Source organism: Arachis ipaensis, chromosome B5, assembly GCF_059453495.1.
Source record: "Arachis ipaensis isolate K30076 ecotype BB chromosome B5, ASM5945349v1, whole genome shotgun sequence".
In the NCBI taxonomy this organism is placed as follows: Eukaryota; Viridiplantae; Streptophyta; class Magnoliopsida; order Fabales; family Fabaceae; genus Arachis; species Arachis ipaensis.
The window spans coordinates 3,782,332-3,799,037 of NC_142440.1; the positions used below are offsets into that span (position 1 = coordinate 3,782,332).

The 16,706-nt window shown below is 33.9% G+C and overlaps 1 protein-coding gene and 1 pseudogene across 1 annotated transcript; one reads left to right on the top strand and one right to left on the bottom strand.

The window, feature by feature from the left end:
- Positions 1–7,049: 7,049 nt before the first annotated feature.
- On the bottom strand, positions 7,050–11,563 carry LOC107642513 (ubiquitin domain-containing protein DSK2b). Its single transcript, XM_088487134.1, has 9 exons — positions 10,995–11,563; positions 9,848–10,543; positions 9,531–9,745; positions 9,353–9,463; positions 8,809–8,867; positions 8,461–8,489; positions 7,892–7,981; positions 7,670–7,821; positions 7,050–7,341 (listed from the first exon to the last, which is right to left on the bottom strand). The coding sequence occupies exons 1-8, from the start codon at positions 11,239–11,241 to the stop codon at positions 7,673–7,675; spliced, it is 1,596 nt and encodes a 531-aa protein (XP_088343260.1). The 5' UTR covers positions 11,242–11,563; the 3' UTR covers positions 7,050–7,341; positions 7,670–7,672.
- A 1,621-nt stretch (positions 11,564–13,184) lies between these two features.
- On the top strand, positions 13,185–14,159 carry LOC148563234 (uncharacterized; annotated as a pseudogene).
- Positions 14,160–16,706: the final 2,547 nt, after the last annotated feature.

The window sequence follows — 16,706 nt, forward strand, 5'->3', positions numbered from 1 at the left end:
CTACGTGTATTTCAAAAGTTAGTGAAGGAAATGGAAATCATAATGATGTCCAAATTATATTTCTTTGTTTGTAATAATAAAATGGACGAGGTATATATATATATATATAAAGTCTGAAAATTCAGACGAAATCGACTTTACGTGTAATTGATACCTAAAAGTCGTTGAATAAAAATTTAGTCAAATCAATCAAATTATCTAACAACTCTCAGGTATCAACTACAAGTTGGCTTTACCTGAGTTTCCACCATATACAAAAATTTAGTTTTGATATAATGCAAAACATACACGTATGAAAGGAATAAAATTATATAAATAATTGTAAATTTAGTTACGTAAATACTAAGTCAAATATTATATTATATTATATTATATTGTTAGTATATATTTATTACGGTTATTAAAAAAACATAATTTTACTAAAACAATAATTTTAATATATAATAAATTTATGGAAAATGCATTAAAAATTAAAATAGTTCTAATAAATTAATCTAGTATATGAGTTGAATTCTAATACACTGTTATTATAATAATTTTTATAAGCATTTACCTATATATATATAATATAGGGCTAAATACGATTTGATTGCTAAAATATAAGTCAAAAATTATTTTCGTTTTCAACCTTTTTTTGCATATAAAATTCAGATTAAATAATTTAGATTCGATATTATAAAATTCAAAATCAACCACAATAATGTTGTATAAACCAATCCTATTACATAATACAAAAATAACATTCTTGAAAAAATAAAAAAATTTAATTATAAACATCAACTCATCATATATTAACAGTAAGGAGTAAATCTTTACAATAGCTATTATTAGAAGAAAATATCTCAAAATTCATAGAACAATAATAAAAAAGAAATTACACTATATTTGATTATAATATTATTATTCATTCATCTTCTTTTCACTGTACTCTTTTTTAGGTTTTTTTAACTATTCCATAGTGTATATAGAAATTTTTTATTAAATTATACCTAGTGCTCTCGAATTTAATTATTATATTAAATAATAATACTAAAAAATTAATAAAATTTATTATTTTTATTATTATTTTTAATTATTAATTTAATTTTTTAATTTCATAATTCAATAATATATTTTTAATTTATATTTTTAAATATTATGATTAATTACTTATAAAAAAATAAATTTTATTAGTCTCCTAATATTTTTCTTTAACTGAAATGGTAGAGTACGATGTTTCGTATTAATTGATAACAAAAAGTTATCTGTATTATACTCAAATTATTAACACATTAGTACTAATTAAACTACTAATACTTTAGAGCTTCTTCTTGAGGTCATTTCATGAGTAGTATCTGACTGTCTGTTTTTTTTGTGACTAAACATACTACAAAGAAAAAAGACCTAAGAAAAAGAATAATGTCTAAATTATTAGCAGGGGTAGTAACTACTAAATTGTTTACTGTGCGCTAGATGAGCACTAAAATAGTTGTTCAATTGCACTGAAGCATCTCTTTGATTTTGCCAAGCAGATCAGAGTCATTCGTAATCATGCTGGTTGTGCCTCGCGAAACAAGAAGAAACGCATCAAGATTATCAGTTTCACATATGACCTCTTTGCACTCGTAATCCCAAGTCATAACAAGTCCTCTCCAAATAGTATGAAGCTCACAACCGAGAACACTAGAAAGAGGTATACTGGCAGAACAACCTTTCATCCAAATTCCCATGCTATCTCTAATAATACATCCAAAGCCAATTGCTCATTTTCAAAAACGCTTGCATCGCAGTTCACTTTACAGACATTCATTGGAGGTGGTTCCCAATTATATTGCAAAGAGGAAGGAATAATATGTTTTTTGTTGGTAACAACCTTAGAAAAATTTCGAGCAGCATGTTGAACTAAGTAAATAATTTTTTCCTTACTTTATGGATCATCTTGATGGAACAATTTTCTGACTGTGTGTTATTTAGCGTTTAATTTTTTTAATTTATTTTTTACATTAAATTTTAAATTTTAATTTTTAATATTTTGACAACTTAGACCCATATTTTAAGCACTATTAAATATTAACAATTACTTTTTTTGTATTACAGAAAAAAAAAAGTAAATATCCATTTTCGATATTTTTTTTTCTAATAACAATGTGACCAAGAAAAGACACTTTGACCCGTTACTTGGTCAACGTGCAACAACACAACTCCTCCGAAGGCACTCTCCATCTTCATCAACAACATTCACCACCCGCTACTGCTCCCCAGTCCACCACCCTCTCATTCCAAATCCCACAATAGCTACCACCCCAAACAAAAAATAAAAGGACGAGAGGGTTTTGTGTAGAGGTGCAACTTGGCGGCAGTGGAATCATAAAAAGTTAAAAACTAATAAAAGGACAAATCAATCTTAACCAATTCCATCTCTTCCAGCATGATACTTAACCACCAGGTCATCACCCTAATGTGCTAATTAGGTAATTTCCACTATGAGTTTTAAATAGAGATGACAAAGGATTTGCGTTATCCCATGTTTAATAGGGTCAAGGTCCAAGCTGTCCATTTTATTAGGAAATCGAATTAGTGTTTACTCTTAAAAGAAAGTCCTAATTAGGTAAGATAAAAGAAACCTAAGTGAAAAAGTTAAAATTTTCATAAAGAGTTGACATATTCGAAATGGGTTAAGGTCGAGTTAATATTTAAAATGGTTCTTGAAATTTGATTTTTGACTTAATTTTGTCCTCTAATTTTTAATTGACTCAAATTATATCCTAAAAATTTAAGGTGCGATTCAAGTTGGCTTCTCGATCCATTTCCGTCACCAAAAAGATAACGTGACACGATTAAATGATGTCGTTTTACTATTTACACTTAAACGACGTCGTTTCACTCCTCCTCCTCTTCTTCTTCCCTGTCCTCAATGTCTGAACCTCCTGCCACTCTATTGTCACCACCCTCAATCGTACCTTCCAACTTCACCACCCTCAATAAAAAAAATGGTCAAACAATCAAGTCAATTGAAGGAACTTAAAACTCGAACGCAGCAACCTCAATTCAAGGAGCTTGAAATCGGAGGTATAGCAAAATCAAACAACAAACTTCTTGATCAATATAAAAATTTTCACTTTATTTATTTTCACTAAAACTCTACCAGCGTGTTTGTGGCAATGGAGCATCAAATCAGTGCAATTAGCTTGCTGCAAGTTGAGCCATAGCCTAGTTCTTCTTTGTGTTGACGAAACTTCGTCTGGTTCGGTCGTATTTCATTGAGGAACAACTCTAAAAGTCAATGCTGCATGTCTTCGAAGAAACCTTACTGAATCTTTCAATTGTGAAAGATGAAGGGAATGAAAAATTCGATGTGAAGTGGAAAGAGAGAAAGAGCGGAATGTCTACGATTTGTGGTGGTATAGGAAGAGATCTCTCATTTTTATCTTGTGCTGAAGCATCCATGAATTGATTTAAATGAGAAATGTTGCTATTCATTTAGGATCGTTTCATGTATAGATGGAAGAGAACTTACCTCTGTTACTAGTTTCTTTGCATATACAGTTAAATCTATTATGACTAACTTAAACAACTTTGCAAATAACAACTAATTAGTGATTGCAATGTATTGTGATAATATGAATTGACTAAATGTCTGTCACATAGGTTTTTGAGGAGGAGGAAGAAGAAGAGCGGAGGAGTAAAACGACGTCGTTTAGGTGCAAATAGCAAAATAATGTCATTTAGGTATAAATAGCAAAATAATGTCGTTTAATTGTGTCACGTCATCTTTTCAGTGATGGAAATGGATGGGGGCTGGGGGCAAGTTGAGTCACGTCTTAAAATTTCATCGTACAATTTAGAGTTAAATCCCAAAATAGCCCCTGAGATTGGCGTCGTGCACTAAAATCGTCCCTGAGATATCAATTGCACCAATTACGTCCCTGAGATTGAGAAAAGTGCACCATATTAGTCCCTGACCCATTTTTCCTTAACGACGTGATGACATGGTTGGATGACGTGGACAATAAATAACACGTGTCACTCCATGATTTGACCACGTGTAATAATATGATGATGTGGTGACCAGTGACACGTGGCATGCTGACGTGGGTAGTTGTGCCACGTGTCACAATGTCATTTGGCCACGTGTCTATTTGTGCCACGTGTCGCAACAGTATTCGTCCATGTGTCATCCATTATGTCATCGTTGTAGATGCACCAAATTAGTCCCTCACTTTGTATTAAGTGACTCGTTTTAGTCCCTAAAATTGAATGTCGTACACCAAACTAGTCCTTTCACCAATTTTTTTTCATTTTTTTTCTATAAATTCAAAATTCTCAATATTTTTTAATGCATTAATTTCAATTCTATTTTTTCACATGTTATTCAAATAAAAGTGCTTTTATAAAATATTTTTTCTCTTGCGAATACCCTAACTGTCGACTTGGAGTTGACATGAAGGTATTTCAAGCACCTTCACTACTATCTCTGACCTCTTTCAGTACTTTTATAAAATATTTTTTTCTCTTGTGGATCCCCTAACCGACGTCTTGGAGTTGACGTGAAGGCATTTCAAGTTTCCCTCATTACCATCTCCGACCTCTTTCGTTTATACTGCAGAGGTCGGAGATGATAGTGAGAGTGCTTGAAGTACCTTCAATCTAACTCATTTACACATAATGAAAACGTGTATTTCATAAGAAAAAAAAAAAATATATATATATATATATATATATATATTAATTATTGATTTCTTGTTAAAAGCACATGTTTTTTTATGAAAAAAAAAGTATCAAATCAATCATATAATTATTTTTTATAATAACATACTTATATATTAAAAAAATTACCAATGTTAAATTAATAAAAAATTATATAATTAAAACTAAAATCTTAAAAAAATTTATGAAAGCACTTGTATTTAAACGATATATGAAAAAATAGAATTGAAATTAGTGCATCTAAGATATTGAAAATTTTAAATTTAAAAAAAATGAGAAAAAATTGGTGAAGGGACTAGTTTGGTGCACGACATTTAATTTCATCGACTAAAATGAGTTATTTAATGCAAAGTGGGGGACTAATTTGATGCATCTACAACGATGACATAATGGATGACACGTGGACGAATCCTATTGCGACACGTGGCATAAATGGACACGTGGCCAAATGACATTGTGACACGTGGCACAACTACCCACGTCAGCATGCCACGTGTCACTGGTCACCACATCATCATATCATTACACGTGGTCAAATCATGGAGTGACACGTGTCACTTACCGTCCACGTCATCCAGCCATGTCATCACGTCGTTAAGTGAAAATGGGTCAGGGACTAATATGGTGCACTTTTCTCAATCTCAGGGATGTAATTGGTGCAATTGGGATCTCAGAGATGATTTTAATGCACGACGCCAATCTCAGGGACTATTTTGAAGTTTAACTCCAATTTGGGTTAATTAGAGATTGGAGGACTAAATTAAACCAATAGTCAAATTTCAGAGACCATTTTAAGTATTAGCTCGTTTAAAGTCCATGTTGCCCTTTATTTTATTTTATTTTTCTTTTTGGTGACTATTGCCCATTAAAGTTTAAAATATACTTATCCTCACCTTTGAAATAATTAATGTTTGAGATCATTATTTCACTATCTATGGGTTATCACTACAAATCAAAGATTTACATTCAAGTAGGGATGTCAACGGGGCAGGGCGGGGGCGGGGGATGCCTCCGTACTCCCCATCCCCGCCCCCAGATTTGCTCCCCATTCCCGCCATGGAGGAATATTACTCCCCATTTCCATTTCTCACAGGCCCCATTCTCCGCGGGGACTCCATTCCCCAACTATCCGATAGTTCTAACTAATTATTAATTTCCATATGAATAGAACTGCAAGTATCTATCCTATACAAAAATAGCAAAATTTTATACCAAAAGTTTAAACGACAAGATAGTGACTTCTTTCGAAATGACGCAGTGAGAGGACGCAACAGCAAGCCGAGGACAAAGCAGTGGATGAGGTGGGAGACGCGACAACAGAGAGAAAAATGGACACGACGACAGAGTTACGAAAAGGGACGCCGCAAATAGAGAGCACGATGCGATGAAGGTGATGGCACCATGAGGTGTGACAATGCGGTGAGAAGGGAGAGTGGTGACAGAGTGGCTGCAGAGAGGTTGGATGGAATATGGACAACGTTAGGGATCTTTGAATTGAAGAAGGGTTATACAAATGGGGATTAGGAGTTTTAGGTTTCTATATATATGTGTGTGAAATGACTACAAAACATATATGAGAAATTCACTATTAAAGACAATTCAGTAAATTTATGAATTTCGGGGATTAGCAGGAACGGGACGGGAATCCCCGCTCGGGTCCCCGCGCCTGCCTCGGAGAAATTTTGTCCCCATCCCCATCGCCGTAAAAAAAATTCTCCACAGTCAAATTCCCCATTCGGGGCAGAGATCCCCGCGTCTCAGAGAGTTTTGTCATCCCTACATTCAAGTAAAGTAGATAACGAAGAAATATACTCTCTCTTAAACACGGTTTTTGCTCTTATATACTATATTTTTTTTTTATAAGCCTAGCTATTTATTTTTGTTATTATTGTTTGATCAACAATTCGCTTTATTGTTGGCAACGGGAAAATCATATTTGATAATCCCCCTCTTTTTTTAGTCTTCGATTATGCAGTATGACTTGGCATAACATGTATACACATGCAGAGACCCATATCCCATAAATATAACGGGGACAAAGCAGACAAACCCTAACAGGATCGCACTGTACTAAAGCCAAGCTTCATTTGTCTTTGTTGTATACAAGAAATTAAATCTGGCAGGTAATTCCAACTTTCTCTTTTACCTTCCTCTTTATAGATTGCAAAATGAATAATTAGAAATTACATTTTCTTTTGGATGAAGCCTGTTTTGAAATAAGTTTTCATGTTTGAATTAATAGAACAAATAGAAAGCAAATGTGTAAAATTATCATCCACTGACCTTTCGTTTTTCCTTTCCTTATGCAAAAATTACAACATATCAGAAGCATTAACAATTATAACTTATTTGGTGTAAAAATATTTAAACAGCTGTAAATATAATATTTTCCGGATTAAGTACTTGAAAATAACCCAAGTTGGAATTATACGTATATGGTACAAAAGGCAGGTACTTTCTTGCATGTGAATGTATAATTAAAAAAATGTAAGTATTGGAAATCCTACTACATTCTATAAATCATGTATAAGGGGAAAAAATCAACAGATTTGTTTAAAACAATTCCCATGACGAAAATAGAAGCGAAATTGATTAATATCTCACACCAATTTTTAGCATTTGGGATTTAATTGCTAGTCTCGTGTCCGTTCCCACCTGCCAAATCAGTAATTATGAAGTTATTGAAGCATTTACACAAATAATATCAATACAAATAGTGTCTAGAGGAAAACCCATGTCTATACTTATTTCAATATTTTAGTATATATACAAGAAAACGCATGACATCACAAGTTAAAATGGGATCACAGATCAATTTAAATCTATAACGTACACCAAGTCAGTTCTGGCCATGATGATTTGGATAGAATCCTGATTCTATTTATAATTCCAAAGCACCTTGAACCCCAACTGATAACTTCAAAACGACAAAACTAGGAGTTCACTGAAGGACCTTCACAAAAATGAAATCAGCCAACATTACCTGCTACTGTCCAGAGTTCCCCAAAAGGCGCTCAACAGCTGCATGAACATTCCCCGACGTGGCAATAAGAGCCCTTATGTTTTCTTGCGTGTCGAAGAATCCCATCTCTTGCAGCTGCGAAAGTTGGGTAGCATACAGCTGCTCAGGTGGTTCTGAGAATACAACAGTCAATTAGAGCAGTGTAATATGATTGGAGAATTGGAGGATAACAATAACACTAACCATTTGATCTGTTTGGAACAGCTAGGCTGCCAGCTCCAAGTCCGCCAAACATGCTCGATAGCATTTCCAAACTCAAGTTGTTCATCGATCCTACCAACAAGAACAACCGATGGCAATTACTGAAAATGCTTATCAATTTTTGCATGCAATCAATTGGAAAAACCATTCCTGAAGAGTGATATTTTTCAACACCCAAACCCAATTTCATGATTTATGAACCACCTACAAAATTTTGAGTAAAGTCTCCAAACAAACATTAAAAATAATTATTTTCTTCTCTAGTTTAACAAAAAGAAATAAGTAAAAGAAAAAACCACTTATCCCTACTTCTTCACTTTTATAGCATATGCAGAAATATAGAAGGGGAAACCCATTCACAGTATTAAATGATAAACAATTAAACAGGTACAAAACTTGTAATTCAAATAATTATCTATTGGAAATCCGAAGATATGATCAAACATTATGAATTGACAATGCATGACTACAACAACAAAATACTCCAATAAATCACATAATTCTATGGCACTGGACAGTAACCAACAAATAATGTCATTTGTCTGGCTTACCAGGGCCTCCACCTGTTTGACCTGGTTCCCTGTAATAAATGCACAGCAGATTAGATTACTGGAGCATCAAGCCAGCAACAATAAGAAACAAAATAAAATTCAACAAGTTCATCAGAATTCATAAGTACTTATTTTATAACAAGGAAAATTCACATTCAAAGGGCATTCTATTGTGTACAATTCTTTCCCCAGAGAAAAAAAAAGTTTAGGGTGAAAGGAAACTCCTCCATGATTGGCATGTTTCAGCAAAAAGTTAGCAACAATTAATGAGAGTTCCTTTTTTTTTTCATGGGGTAAAACAAATTTGGCATATGAGAATGGAAATGCCAAGTTTTCTCCATTACTTACTGTGTTGATTGTTGCTGACCAAGCTGGGACAAGAGAGCTTGCTGGAAAGACATAAGTTGCTGGAATAGAGCACACATTAATGAGAAAATTATTTTGTATATATTACTTTAGCAAACAAAATACTACAACCTCATTATCATATTAGATCGTAGTTTAAAGAACCAGGTCTTAATACCTAAAGAAAAGCATCAAATTTAACCCCAGAATGTAAGTCAATTTTTCTTGAATGCTTAGCAAGGAGGGCCATTATCCAACAATTTGAACTAAGCAGCCCATAGCCCAATATGACTGGCACTCATCATTTCTTCAATACTAATTACTAAATACAAGTCTATAACCCATTACAGAATAAACTAAATGCAAACGGCTGCACCAACATTCAAAATTAACATTCTTAATAAAGGCATAAAGCACATAAGCATGACTATGTTTCAGTTTGAGATCACAGTTATTAATGGACGTAATGACATGCAATCAACCCTGTGTTTGAGGGAGAAAACAAAGTCATATTCATCAACAAATTTGAAACAATAAATCTCTCAACCTGCAGGGTCTCTGGTGAGGAAAATAGACGAAGAAATTCTGGGTTTTGCATCACTTCTCTGAGAGAATTTAAATCAGGCATGCCACGCTGCTCAGCATTGACTCCAAGAATCTAAAGTAAAAAAGGATGTTAGATATGTTCAACATATGCACAACTCAGATGGCACATATGTAAATACCTGATTCATAGTCTGTGGATTGGAGAGGATACTTTGCATCATCTGTGAAATAGCTGGATTTTGCATTAACTGTGTGAGTAAAGCAGCATCTGGCATGCCACCCAACATACCATCAAGATCGGGCAGACCAGCCCCTCCTAAGCCAGTGGGTGGTGTCTGCTGCCGAGCATCCGCACCAGTAGTTGATCTTCTAGTGGTATTTTGGGCACCTCCAGCTGCAATATTTAAAATTAATTAGCATAATAGTACTTGTCCCAACCCCTGGAAAATGTAGCCAGTAGCTTTAGAAAAGGAAGAAATTAAGTATGAAAACTTACTCCCAGCAGCTGACCAAGGATTGGGAAGTGGGTTAGTATTGGGCACGGGGGAAGTTGCATCAGAACTAGTAGTTGAGGGATTTGTCGCTTGGTTTCTAACTTGTTCATTTCCTGTATTACCAGTCATTGTAGTGGCATTTAGAAAGGGCTCTTGAACATTTTCGTACATACGCCTCAGCATGTTGAATCCCTCAGGAGAGGATTCAATGTTGCTCATTGCTCTGTCCGTATTCCTCATCATTTCGCGCATGATCTCAGGATTCCTTGTAGCTTCAAGTGTTTGGCGAAGTGTGCTGGGATCATTAAGGATGTGTGCTAGCTCAGGGTTTCGATCCATGAGCTCTTGCATCTGTGGGTTATTCATTATAAGATTCCGCACTATCTCGGGATTATTTATTAAATTCTGCATGGCAGGTGTGTTCATTATTTCCCTCACAATATTGGGATTCGACAAGAATGGTTGCTGCATCTGTTCAAGATCAGGAAAGCCCGCTCCAAATAAACCACCAAGGCCATTGCCCCCCATCCCATTGAGTCCTAACCCAGGGAATGGTGAAGCACCTAAGCCCCCACCCTCAGTAGCTCCGGCACCTCTCGTATTAGCTGTGCTGTTAGCACCAGTAGTATTGGTCCCACCACCAGCACCTGAAGGCGCAAAGCCACGAACCAAATGGACAGTGTGGTCTGCCTCCAAACCTATAAATATGAATACAAATACAAAGATTAATTGTATAAAGTATTCAAAAATTATTTCCACGTTACATTCAACTCGAGGAACACAAGACATAAACATTCCATCCGGTGCCTAACCAAACATGTGCAAATAGAATATCAACGATGTCGACATTCAACAAATTAATACTACACTATTAGTCTATTACGAATTGCAAAGAGGCTCATTCCATAATCAGAACTTCTAATTAAAGAATTTGAACCTAAAAACACAACAACCGAGGTAATAAAAAAATTAAAAAATTCAAAAAATACAGAATATAAATCTTTCTATATAATTTGAAAAGGCAGGAAAATAGAACTGTTGAGCAAAACCTATAAATCAGAATAAAGTAAATAAAATAACAGTGCCAATTAAAATTAAGAAGACCAACAAAAAAAAAAAAAAAAAAACAGAAAGATCGGGAGGAAATACCGTAGCTCTGGAGAGTTTGATCATCCTTGAGGATGCGACCTTTGTAAATCAGGCGCTGTTGGTTAGCAGGTATGTCACAACTGCGAGCCACAACCTCCTTGAAGGAGACGACGGTGGAATCTAGACCAATTGAAACGGAGAACTTTGAACCGTTCGAGCACCGAATGTTGATGTTGACTCCTCCTCCACCGCCTCCTCCCTCGGTGGTGTTGGCCTTGGAGTCCTCCACAGCACCTTCACCTCCCATGGCGTTCCTCCGTTTGCAAGCAAGAATGGGAGGCTGCTCAGAAACGGTGACTCAAAAAGATAAATTGAATCCAATGAACGGAACAAAGAAAAGGAAAATCAAAGCGGTAACCCTAAATTAATTAATTTATCGAAGGGAAGGTGAAATCGGAAGCGTACGAATTGGGGGAGAAGGAGAAAGTGGGAGCTGGGAAATTCGAGGGATAACAGAGAAATGAAAAATTAGACACGAAAATAATAATGACGATGACAAAATTGGGTGTGCGTTAATTATTAATTAAATCCATTAAAAATGTAACAAAAAAATTGATTTGAAAACACCCCCATTATTTATTGGGATAAGCGTTTTAGTATCTGAGTCTTAGGGTGGCAACGGGGCGGGCAGGAGCGGGTTTTTGCTCTACTCGATCCGTTTTACCTATAACAACTCGTATGAAATTCGCCCCCACTTTTATTCACGAATAGTAAAATGTTGAACCCTAATCCGATCCTGTAGGTACCCGTCCCACCCTACCCGCTTCTATAATTATTAAAATTCAATAAATAAAATTAAATTTCAAAATTTATATAACCATCATCACATACATAACATAAATTAAAGTAAAAATTTAAATACGATACAATATTATTAATCATTTACTAATTATTTTACATATATTATACATATTATATATTAAAATTATATATATTATATATATAGTGGGGCGGGTATTACCTAAACCCGACCGCGTCACGCCCCTCCCAAGAATCCGCCCCGAGCGGGTAGGGGCGGGGTGGGTACCCGCGGGTTCAGATGATATTGTCATCCCTACTAAATCTATCAAAAAAAACATAAATCGGACAAAAAATACAGTCTAATTATACATCTAAAAGTATTTTTGACAATCAAATTTAATTATGTTGGTTAAAATTCAACAAAAATCAATTTTATCGCACACCAGCATATGTTTTAATAAATTTTTGTTGTCTTCGTCTTTCGTCTTTTCCTTCTATTTTTTCATTTTCTCTTCATCCTCCTTCTCCTCTTTCTTTTCATTTTTAAATTCAGGCACATAAATTCTTCTTCTTCTCTTTTATTATCGTAATCACCAATACTACCAACATTTTACTAACAAAAACAACATTCTGAATTGAATTTGAATTTATATAATGGACAATACTCGGTTCGTTTAGTATTATACAGTGGTTTTGTTTTGATAATATTTTCGATTTATTCTAAACGCATGTATTTCTGAATTCGAATTTATATAATGGACAAATATTCTGTTCACTTTCTATTATACAATAATTTCGTTTTGATAATATTTTTGGTTCACTCTAGACGCAGGTGTTTTTGAATTTGAATTTATATAATGGACAAATGTTCGGTTCATTTGGTATTATACAATAGTTTCGCTTTAATAATATTTTCGGTTCATTTATGTGTTGTGATGAATAATTTGTCCCAATAGTTGGAATGACCTTTAAGACAAATTGAATTGAATGAAATGAAATCTAGTTCAGTTGAATAAAATGATAATTGTTGTGATAACAATGTGGATGACAATGACTTGGGCGGCCAACTTTCTCAAGATTGAAAAAATTAATTTTCAAGATAGAATCAAATAAATGAAAGTTGAAAATAAGAATCTCATACATGTATAAATAGGGGTTCATATACAAGACATGAGACACAAGCAATAAAATAAAAATTAATTCTCTCTCTTTCTTTATTTTCCAATTTATTGAATATTTCTTTCTCTCTTTATATATATATTCATTACAACATATAATATTAGTAAATACATATATGAATTATTATTGAGATAATTATATTAATACTAGAGTCTTCTATTTATACATATTTATTTTAAATTTAGTATATCTTTTATTTGTTTTACAACACGTTATCAGCACGAGACTTTGATCAAATTTTTAGGAAGACTCAGGTAACAAATTTTCATTATGTCGAAACTCTCTCATCTTGAATTCAATGCTCTTGATATATCTGGAAACAATTATTTATCATGGATACTAGATGCTGAAATCCATCTTGATTCAATAGATCTTGGAGATACCATTAAGGCTGAAAATAATGCATCCCAGAAGGATAAAGCCAAAGCCATGATTTTTCTTCGTCGTCATCTTGACGAAGGATTGAAAAATGAATATCTCACATTAAAAGATTCTGCAGATCTTTGGAAAGACTTTAAAGAAATGTACAATCATAAAAAAACGGTGATACTTCCTCAAACCCGATATGAATGGACGCACTTGTGTTTACAGGATTTTAAATCCATAAATGAATATAATTCTGAAATGTTTCGAATCACCTCACGAATGAAATTATGTGAGAAAAAGATAACTGATCATGATATGTTGGAGAAAACTTTCTCAACCTTCCATGCATCGAATGTGCTGCAGCAGCAGCAGTATCGAGAAAAAGGGTTTAAAAAATATTCTGAGTTAATTTCTTGCCTTCTTGTTGCTGAACGCAACAATGAATTGCTCTTGAAAAATAATGAAGTGCGTTGAGCTGGCGCCACCCCATTTCCTAAAGTAAATGCGGCAAATTACCCTAAAAGAGGTAAATGGCAAGGTTTTAATAACAAGAAAAATTATGGAAGGAAAATTAATTATATTCAAAATAGAGGATCTCACCAGAAGTGGGATAAAGAAAGAAATATTGGGCAAAATAAATCAATAGAGGATAAGTGTTTCCGTTGTGGTGGAAAGGGTCATTGGTCGCGTACCTGTCGTACCCCAAGGCACCTAGTCGATCTTTATCAAGCATTTTTGAAAAAAGACGACAAAGGAAAAGAGACGAATTTCGTTTCAAATGATGTTGCTGAAAACTCCACCACTTATTATGATGCATCTGATTTTTTTGAGGACCTTGAAGGAAATATTAGTCATTTGATCAATGATGGAATAATTTAATATGTGGGATTGTTAAGTATCTATGTAAATAAATAATGTAAAGAACTTATTGTTAAATTTTATTTTCTATGTATTTAAATTTCAAATGTGTTGTATATAAATAATGAAATATTAATGTTTATGAATTTTGAAATCATTAAATATGTCAAGTTTTAAAATAAAATTTTAGTATATGACATTATTTTTATGTACAGTGTTTCTTAGAAAATTAATTCCGATCAAGTATTCAATTTAACTGTACATACTACTCATTTTATTATTATTATTATTTGTCTTTGAAGAAAATGGCAAGGATATATAATGAAAATATATGCCTTGTGGATAGTGCAAGTTCGCACACCATTCTCAAAATTGATATATATTTTACCCATGTTGTGCCAAAAGAGGAATATGTTAATACTATTATTGGCATAGGCAATGTGATATAAGGCTCTAGAAGAGCTATAATTTTGTTTCCTGGAGGAACAAAATTTATAATAAATAATGCACTATTATCTACCAAGTCCCTGAGGAACTTGTTGAGTTTCAAAGATATTCGCCAAAATGGATATCATGTTGAGACAATGAATGAGGAAAATCGTGAGTATTTATGTATCACAACTCATGATTCAAATAAAAAAGTTATATTAGAAAAATTACCCTCACTTTCATCTGAGTTGTATTATACCAAGATTAGTGCAATTGAATCACATACTATTGTAAACCAGAGGTTTACTAGCCCAAATGAATTCATAACTTAGCATGATAGATTGGGTCATCCGGGAACAACCATGATGAGGAGAATTATTGAAAATTTCCATGGGCATTCACTAAATAACCAGAAGATTCTTAAAACTAGTGAATTTTGTTGTGCTGCATGTTCTCAAGGGAAGTTAATTTTAAGGTCATCACCAGTAAAGATTGGATTTGAGTCCCCTAAATTCCTAGAAATGATTCAAGGTGATATATGTGGACCTATTCATCCACCATGTGGATCTTTTAGATATTTTATGGTCCTAATAGACGCATCTTCGAGATGGTCACATATGTGCTTATTATCTTCTCGCAACCTGGCATTTGCGAGATTACTGGTTCAAATTATTCGATTAAAAGCACAATTTTCAGAAAATTCAATCAAAGCAATTCGTCTTGATAATGCTGGTGAATTTACTTCCCAAACTTTTGATGCTTATTGTATGGCTAATGGAATAAATGTTGAACATCCAGTAGCTTATGTTCACACACAAAATGGGTTAGCATAATCACTTATTAAACGCCTCTAATTAATTGCTAGACCCTTACTTATGAGAACAAATCTCCCAACATCGGTTTGGGAGCATGCTATTTTACATGCCACAGCACTTATTCGTCTGAGGCCAACGAGTTACCATCAATTTTCTCCTATGCAATTAGTTTTTGGCCAGCAGCCAAATATTTTCCATTTAAGAATATTTAGGTGTGCAATATATGTTTCCATTGCACCACCTAATCGCACCAAAATGGGACCCCAAAGAAAATTGGGGATATATGTTGGATATGATTCTCTCTCTATAGTGAGGTATCTTGATATACAAACTGGATATGTATTTAAAGCCCGGTTTGTGAATTGTCATTTTGATGAATCAAAATTTTCGACATTAGGGGGAGAGAATAAATTTCCTGAAAAGAAACTAAATTGGAATGCATCATCGTTGATGCATTTAGATCCTCGATCAGGGTAATGTGAATTAGAAGTTCAAAAGATTATACATTTGCAAATAATAGCAAATGAATTGCCTGATGCATTTTCCGATACAAAGAGGATAACCAATTCGTATATATCAGCAAAAAATGCCCCAATTCGAATTGATATCCCAGTAGGACAAATAACCACTGAAAAAAATTCACGCCGAAAGCTTGGCAGGCCTGTCGGTTCCAATGACAAAAATCCTCGAAAGAGAAAAGAGGTAAATACTGTCCCTATTGAAAAAGACATAGTAAAGACACATGCAGTTGTCCAAAATTCTGATATAGTTTTAACGCCAGAAGATGTTCAGGTACCTGAAAATTGTGAAAATGATGAGATCTCGATAAATTATGTCTTTACAAGAGAGAAATGGGATCGAAATAAGACAATTGTTAATGAAATATTTGCATATAATGTGGCATTGAATATAATGCATGAAAATAAGGATCTTGAGCCAAGATCAGTCGAAGAATGTCGACAAAGAAATGATTGGCCAAAATGGGAAGAAGCCATGAAGGTTGAATTAGACTCACTTGCAAAACGTGAAGTCTTTGGACCTGTAGTTCGTACACCAGAAGATGTAAAACCTGTTGGATACCGATGGATATTTGTGAGAAAACGAAATGAGAAAATGAAGTCGTGCTCTACAAACCCGACTTGTGGCACAAGGTTTTTCACAAAGACCCGGTATAGATTATGAAGAAACGTATTCCCCTATAGTGGATGCGATAACATTGCATTATTTGGTCAGTTTATCTGCATATCATAAACTGCATATGCATTTAATGGATGTGGTAACGACCTATTTATACGGCTCATTAGATCGGGATATCTATATGAAA